The sequence below is a fragment of the Dasypus novemcinctus genome, chromosome 2 (genome assembly GCF_030445035.2).
Source record: "Dasypus novemcinctus isolate mDasNov1 chromosome 2, mDasNov1.1.hap2, whole genome shotgun sequence".
NCBI lineage: Eukaryota > Metazoa > Chordata > Mammalia > Cingulata > Dasypodidae > Dasypus > Dasypus novemcinctus.
Window position 1 is genome coordinate 149,182,250 of NC_080674.1, and position 8,562 is coordinate 149,190,811.

General features: G+C 42.1%; 1 protein-coding gene across 1 annotated transcript; it reads left to right on the top strand.

Annotated features, from left to right (window-relative positions):
* Nucleotides 1-34: 34 nt before the first annotated feature.
* Nucleotides 35-4,951, top strand: PCDHB3 (protocadherin beta 3). Its single transcript, XM_058285889.2, has one exon. The coding sequence runs from the start codon at nucleotides 1,925-1,927 to the stop codon at nucleotides 4,271-4,273; it is 2,349 nt and encodes a 782-aa protein (XP_058141872.1). The 5' UTR covers nucleotides 35-1,924; the 3' UTR covers nucleotides 4,274-4,951.
* Nucleotides 4,952-8,562: the final 3,611 nt, after the last annotated feature.

The following is an 8,562-nucleotide window of genomic DNA, read 5'->3' on the forward strand; positions in this document are numbered from 1 at the left end:
AATATCTATCATTCAAACATGTGCAATTATCTGTCCCTGATGTCTCTTTCCTTCCATTTATTTTTCTTTTTATTCCTTTCTGCTTAATATGAGTTTCTTCTCCTGTCCACTGGCTTAAGGAATGTATTTGGGGATATTGTGCCTTTCAATTTTATAATTTAAATTTCCTTTTATAGCCCTTAAATGATACATCCAATTTTCTTCATTTCTAACAGTTTAATTTCTGATCATACATTAAAATAATATTTTAATTATTAGTATTCTTCATCTTATTTTAAAATTTTTTGTCATTTTATGTATATTCAAATTAATGCATGACTTTTAAAGATGTCATTTTGAGATTAGCAGTGGTGTAGAGCACTAGCTTGGTATCAAATGTATCTGATCAACCAAATTACTACCTGCAGGATTTTGGGTAAATCGTGTAATTTCTGCCTGGCAAAGGAATAATAATAGCTACTTCAATATCTTGCAATTATGATCAAATAGGATAATACAAAGATATGGAAATGTAATTGCTGTTATATTTGGTATCACTAACATTAGAGTAAACTCAGTAGATGAGCATGCATATAATGCTCCTGATAATTGTGTAGAAATACAAAAGAAGTTTGATTGAACATATGGTATTTGCATTGTTTCACTTCTATGCTTAAAACCTTGCAATAGCTTCCTTTAGTTCTTAGAATAAAATCCAAACACCCATAGTCTGGCCCCAGTTTACTTCTCCAGCCTCATTTTCTCCCTCACTCTTAAGACACTAGGTTTCAGGTTCATTCACTCTTATCAAGAGCATCTATGTTTTACCATCCCAGGGAATGTGAAAATCAGTTCCTCATATATGAAGTCTTCCCATTCTATAGTCTTTGCTTGATAGACTTCTCTTCCTTCATGTTCCAGTTTAAATGGTATGTCCTTGGGAGGGGGGGGGGAAATCTCTCAAACCCCTAGCTTAAGTTGGGTTTCTCTATTGTACACTTTAAGTATACTCAGTACGTTTCCTATTTAGCATTTTCCACACTGTTTGAACATTTGTTTAAAGTCTGCACACCCATTTGGAGAGAAGACTGTAAAGCTGCATGGACATTGTCTTGTTACTACTACATGACCAACTTCTACTACAAACTCAATAAATATATGTGGAAATAAGTTAATACAGATGGAAACAATAACTGTGACACTGCTGTGAAATAAGAATAAGTAGAAAGCACTCTTAAGTGCTCATTGAGTGGATGTGAAAAAGTGGGACCAATTAGGCATTTGTGCTTTCTGGATCTGCCCCCTGACTTGATCTCCTGTAATTTTTTTTATCAGCTTGCGATTTTCTGACTATTAATGCAACTCAGGAACACTTTACAAAATTTGGAAAATAAAAACACAAATAAGAGAGTGAAGCATGTCATTACTTAAAGCAAAATCTAATGTATGTGTTACTCAAATTCTTAATACATACCTGAGGAAAAAAGCAGTTGCATACTTCCACAAACCGTATAAAAGATTCTCCCAGGAACAGTTGTTCCTTTTAGTTAAGGGGGCATTTTCTTTCCTTAGGTTGGTTTTCACTAATGTGATACAAGAAACCTTTCCAGTTTTGTCAGTTGGGTCTGATAAAGGGGGCTAAGCATTTAAACAAAACAAAATAGAACAAAACTTTAAAGGATTTGAAACTGCCAGCGAACGCATGGTGGCGCTGTTGACTAAGAAGGCGAATTAAACCACAGCCACGAGTGCAGAGCCTGAAACGCACGGATCCCTGGGGCTAACTAAGCCAGGATTTTTGTGAGCCTAGGAAGGTTTGTAAGCAAGCAAACCAGAGCCTCTTGAGAGGATTCTTCGCTGGGCTGTCTCCCAAGGTTGGGAACAAAAGACTTTGTGTTTCCCAGAGCTATCAGAGGTTGAGCTTGGCGACATTTGCTGGAGGAACATGGCGGAAAGTGCGGTGGAGGCCGGTGGGGAGCGCTTTCTCAGACAAAGGCAAGTCCTGTTTCTCTTTGTTTTCCTTGGTGGGTCTCTAGCTGGGTCTGAGTCGAGAAGTTATTCTGTGGTTGAGGAAAAAGAGAGGGGTTTTTTAATAGCCAACCTAGCAAAGGATCTGGGGCTGAGTGTCGGGGAACTGGCTGCGAGAGGGGCCCAAATTGTATCTAAAGGGAACAAACAGTATTTTCAGCTCAACCATCAGACCGGCGATTTGACCCTGAATGAGAAATTGGACCGGGAGAAGCTGTGCGGCCACACAGAGCCATGTATACTGCATTTTCAGATATTACTGCAAAACCCTCTGCAGTTAATTACAAATGTGCTCCAGGTCATAGACGTAAATGACCATTCTCCTGTATTCCTTGAAAATGAAATGCAGTTGAAAATTTTAGAAAGCAGTCCACCAGGAACAATAATTCCTTTGGAAATTGCTGAGGACTTGGATGTGGGAAGAAATAGTATCCAAAACTACACGATCATTCCCAGTACCCATTTCCACGTTCTCACACGCGGTCGTAGAGACGGAGGGAAATACCCAGAACTGGTGCTGGACAGAGCTCTGGACCGCGAGGAGCTGCCGGAGCTCATTTTAACGCTCACCGCGCTGGATGGCGGGTCTCCGCCCCGGTCGGGTACAGCCCAGATCCACATCCTGGTGGTAGACATAAATGACAATGCCCCAGAATTTACACAGTCGCTCTACGAGGTGCAAATTCCAGAGAACAGCCCCCTTAACTCGGTCATCGTCACTGTGTCCGCTACTGATTCAGATACAGGAAATTTTGGGACAATATCATATACCTTTCAACATGCTTCTGAAGAAATTCGCAAAACTTTTAAACTAAATCCAGTTACGGGTGATATTCAACTAGTCAAATATTTGAATTTCGAGACTGTCGATACTTATGAAGTCGATATAGAAGCCAAGGATGGCGGCGGCCTTTCGGGAAAATCGACAGTCATAGTTCAGGTGGTGGATGTGAACGACAACGCACCAGAATTGACCTTGTCGTCAGTTAACAGCCCCATCCCAGAGAACTCGCCGGAGACTGTAGTGGCTGTTTTCAGCATTTCCGATCTAGACTCTGGGGACAATGGGAGGATGCTGTGTTCTATCCAGAACAATCTCCCTTTTGTCCTGAAACCATCTGTAGAGAATTTTTACACTCTGGTGTCAGAAGGTGCACTGGACAGAGAGAGCAGAGCCGAGTACAACGTCACCATCACAGTCACCGACCTGGGCACCCCCAGGCTGAAAACTGAGCACGTGATAACCGTGCAGGTCTCCGACGTCAACGACAACGCGCCCGCCTTCACCCGCACCTCCTACACCCTGCTGGTCCGCGAGAACAACAGCCCCGCGCTGCACATCGGCAGCGTCAGCGCCACAGACGCAGACGCGGGCGCCAACGCCCAGGTCACCTACTCGCTGCTGCCGCCCCAGGACGCGCACCTGCCGCTCGCCTCCTTGGTCTCCGTCAACGCCGACAGCGGCCAGCTGTTCGCGCTCAGGGCGCTGGACTTCGAGGCCCTGCAGGCGTTCGAGTTCCGCGTGCGCGCGGCCGACGCGGGCTCCCCGGCGCTGAGCAGCGAGGCGCGCGTGCGCGTGCAGGTGCTGGACGCCAACGACAACGCGCCGTTCGTGCTGTACCCGCTGCAGAACGGCTCTGCGCCCTGCACCGAGCTGGTGCCCAGGGCGGCCGAGGCGGGCTACCTGGTGAGCAAGGTGGTGGCGGTGGACGGCGACGCGGGCCAGAACGCCTGGCTGTCCTACCAGCTGCTCAAGGCCACGGAGCCCGGGCTGTTCGGCGTGTGGGCGCACAACGGCGAGGTGCGCACCGCCAGGCTGCTGAGCGAGCGCGACGCGCCCAAGCACAGGCTGCTGGTGCTGGTCAGGGACAACGGCGAGCCGCCGCTGTCGGCCAGCGTCACGCTGCACGTGCTGCTGGTGGACGGCTTCTCCCAGCCCTACCTGCCGCTGCCCGAGGCGGCCGCCGGCCCTGCGCGGGCCGACGCGCTCACCGGCTACTTGGTGGTGGCCTTGGCCTCGGTGTCGTCGCTCTTCCTCTTCTCGGTGCTGCTGTTCGTCGCGGTGCGGCTGTGCAGGAGGAGCAGGGCGGCCTCGGTGCCCGCGGGGCCCTTTCCGGGCCACTTGGTGGATGCTGGTGGCACCGGGACCCTGTCCCAGAGCTACCAGTACGAGGTGTGTCTGACAGGAGACTTTGGGATAAATGAGTTCAAGTTCCTGAAACCAATTATCCCCAATAGTGTTGTTCAAGACATTGAGCGGGACTAGAGCAAAACTCTAACTGAAGGGATAGTTTAGGTTTCCAATAACAGAAGCATAAAAAGTTGTTGTTCAGCATGCTGTCTGTGGATATTTTATTTTTAACTGAAGTGTCTTTATTTGAAATAACAATTTGTTTATATATTGGTTTTACTTTCAATGTAGTTTGTTAATCCAGGCATATTATTCCTTTTTCTTCTGCTTCTTGTCTTACTAATATAATACTAATTGCTCTTTTTCCCCCTAATGCCTTGGCAAAAATAAATTAATTTTCTTATGAGTTGTGATTTCAAATAGGTTTATTCAAAATAATTGGTTTCAAATTCTATATTCCAAAGCAATGTAGAGAGAGTTCCAAATCAACAATTTTGCACTTAATGGTGTTGAATCTATCCATGTAATGGTCCTAAAGCAGTTTTGTCTATGTTTAATGAAGTTTGAGCATAGATAAGGATGTGTTTTCTCTTATATATATTGGTGTACCATTTTTTTAGGGGTGTAAGACTTAAATGAAAGTAATACATTTTATTCACTTTCTGTATTTGTAACTAATATTTCAATATTGCACATGTTTATATTGGCCATAAGTGGACAAAAATTAATGAACTATATGACAACTTACTGTTAGGTTTTCCTAAAGTGTATGTATGATAACTGAAAAATAAATTCAAATTAAGCCATTTTAAACATCTAATTGAGGTTTTCCATGTGGCAGAATACATTCTTCAGTGAGGCATCTGGTGGATTGACAATTCAGTTTGTAAATTCAGATATGAAATATTATCAACCTCAGGGACATTTATTTTTTCATTCAAGAAAGTGTATGTATATATGTTCTCTAAGTGCTTTTTGGTAAAAGTAGTGTCTCATCCAATAGTACTCTATTATTAATACCTAGTGCCCTTTATGTGGTGATAGATGATGTAAATATTTTCTGATTCAGGATTTTATATGATACTTCTGGGATAAACACTGTCCATCTATATCAACATGCTACTTCCTACAGTGTAATCAAGAGAAGTACAAGAATTGGGAGTTCTAAGGAAGGAACAATATTATTATGAAAGTCAAAATTAGCTGTGAATAAGAATAAAATCTGGAAGCAACCAAAACAACAAATTTTCATGGCTATTTTTTAGTGAAATAAGAAAAGTTAGTTTTTAAGTAACAAAAGATTTAGAGTCTAAATAGAGAAACTTATCAGGAAACAATTTTCTTTTCATAGGCATTATCTCATCCAGAGAGACAGAACTTTCTAGGAATTGTATACTAATGACCAGAAGAGAACTAAGGTTCTTAAAGATTTTGGAAATTCCGAAAAAGGAAAAACAATTTAAGATTTACATGCCTTCAATTGTACATTAAAGTCTTGTTATGATCACACTAAATAGTATCATTTTATATAGCTGATACTCAAATTCAAATTCATGAATCCTTAATAATCTATAGAAAGAATATTTCCTTTCACTAATTATATACTTTATAGAGATGTTTGAATCCAGCTCTTATAGTTTTTTTTTTCCTTCTTATTTCCAAACTAAGCTGAGTTTCCATCAAGATCAGTAAGAAGGCAGAGAATTCTGATCAAGACTTCTCTTTATTTGTCTGGCTTAGTCCCAGGTTATTCAGAGCCAAGGAGCTATTCAATGGTGGAAAGTGTAGTTCTTTTTAAAATTATTATTATTATTATATTAATGGCAGTTGTAGGTTTATAGAACCATCAGGCAGGAAGGACAGCATTCACACAGGCACAGTTTTCCCTATTAGTAACATTATACATTAACGTGGTAACTTTGTTACAATTAATGAAACAATATTATTATAATTATGCTTTAGCACCCTGTTTCCCTTGTGGAGTACAAATATATGGGTTTGTGTGTGTATATTTGTGTATGTGGTAGCTTAGATACAACCTAAAATCTCTCCCCCTGCCTTTGGGGTAGTTCTTTATCAACAAATGTAGTAAATGATCTGGGACTAAAGTTGGAGGAGCTATGTGCTGAGGAGTGATTTAGTCCCTGAAGATATAATGATGAGTGTAATTAGTAACTCAGTTGGTAGATGGACTGGATTTATACATTGTTGAGAAAGTGAACAGAGTTTAGCAAAACCGGAAAAAATAATCTGGACTAAATTCGAAGATGGGAAGCAATTACACTTTAGTCTTGGGTCAAAATTGCTTTTATTTCTGGGAACTCAAAACTTTGTACCCTTTTATTTGAGGACAACTTCCAAAAATTTCTTTATTTAGATATTTCACTAACTATAGTTACCATATGTATAGTTCTAACTATTGATGATACATTTTGGGCTGAAAGTCTGGTACAAGGTGAAAGGATGCCTTTCTGTTAATAGTTTTCTAGAATTTTTGTCTTCTAAGAAAACTCTGCATAACTCCATTATTGCAATTTATTTCCAAATTGACCTATCACTGATATTCAAATTTTTTAAAAGTAAGAGATAATGAAGAAAATACCTGCCCCCCGCACACACAAATACCCTAGATGACCTCACTGGACTCTAAGGAATTTGAAAGTAGAATATGTTTTTGTCTTATTCAGAGCTTTATCTTCAGCACATAGCCCAATGCCTTGTACATAGCAAATATGTAATCAATATTTGCTGAATAAATAATTTTAAAAATATTTGGGAAATCAATGAACTTCCCAAGGATTTGTTGACTTGGAACTGAGCTCCACACCGTAATTTGAAAGAACTGTCTGTGTTCAGGAATGGATGAGAATAATCCAAATCTCAATAGTGCCGTATTAGTCAGCCAAAGGAGTGCTGATGCAAAATACCAGGAATCGGTTGGTTTTTATAAAGGATGTTTATTTGGGGTAGAAGCTTACAATTACCAGGCTATAAAGTGTAAGTTACTTCCCTCATCAAAGTCTATTTGCCACCTGTTGGAGCAAGATGGCTGCCGACATCTGCTAGGGTCAAGCTTCCTGGGTTCCTTTCTTCCTGGGGCTCATTTGTCTCTGGGCTCAGCTCCTCTGTTTTCTCCACAAGGTCAGCAGTAGACTATGAGGCTCTCTAGGCTTTGCCTCTCTCTACAAGACCAGCTATAGGCTATCAGGCAATGGGCTCTGTCTCTCTCCCTGGGGCTTGATTCTCTCTGGGCTCAGCTGCTCTGCTCTGTGTGTTCACTTCCTGGGCTCCAGCTCAAAACTCCCAACTTTGTCCTTTGCCCTGCCTTTTCTCAAAAGAGGTAGGGACTCAAGGCCTTACTGACAGTGGCCCAGTCAAAGTCCTAATCATAATTTAGTCAATTAAAAGTGATACCTCTGACAGACCAGTTTATGAACATAATCCAATAACTATTTTTGGAATTCATAAACAATGCCAAACTGCTGCAAGTGCCAATTTATTATTTAATGGATTCCTTTGGCTTGTTGGGATTTCTGGAAACTCAGGGAACTTTAATGTATTAATCTCCAATTGGGTTCCAACATGAATTTTGCTCTCATCTTTAAATCCAAAGACAGAAAGAATTGAAACACATATAACTTACAAAATGAATGGCAAATTCCAAGACTTTTCTGTTAAAATTAACAATCTGAAATCCATGTTTAAATTTCCTGGCCTCTAATAGACACTGGTTGGTCTTCATGCTATCTGAAATAAATGAGAGGGAGCGGAAGTAGGTCAAGTAGTTGGGCATTCATTTGCCTCCCACACGAGAGGTCCCAGGTTGGGTTCTGGTGCCTCCTAAAGAGGATGAGCCGGGAAACGGACTTGGCCCAGTGGTTAGGGCGTCCGTCTACCACATGGGAGGTCCGTGGTTCAAACCCGGGTCCTCCTTGACCCGTGTGGAGCTGGCCCATGCGCAGCGCTGATGCGCGCAAGGAGTGCCCTGCCACGCAGGGGTGTCCCCCGCGTAGGGGAGCCCCACACGCAAGGAGTGTGCCCCGTCAGGAGAGCCGCCCAGTGCAAAAGAAAGTGCAGCCTGCCCAGGAATGGCGCTGCCCACACTTCCCGTGCCCCTGACGACAACAAAAGCGGACAAAGAAACAAGATGCAGCAAATAGACACAGAGAACAGACAACCGGGGGGAATTAAATAAATAAATAAAATCTTTAAAAATAAAAAAGTAAAGAGGATGAGCAGACAGACAAGAGAGCCATATGGAGGGTGGGGGTGGGGGTGGGGATAAAAATAATATTTATTTTAAAAAAATAAATGAGAAGGGAATGGGTGTAGGTCAAGTGGTGGAGCACCTGCTTCCAATGTATGAAGTCCTGAGTTCAATCCCTAGTACCTCCTAAAAACTAACAAATGAAAAAATCAACTCT

Bases quoted from the DNA above. Each gene is read 5' to 3' on its own strand.
- PCDHB3 (XM_058285889.2), top strand. From the start codon at position 1,925: ATGGCGGAAAGTGCGGTGGAGGCCGGTGGGGAGCGCTTTCTCAGACAA.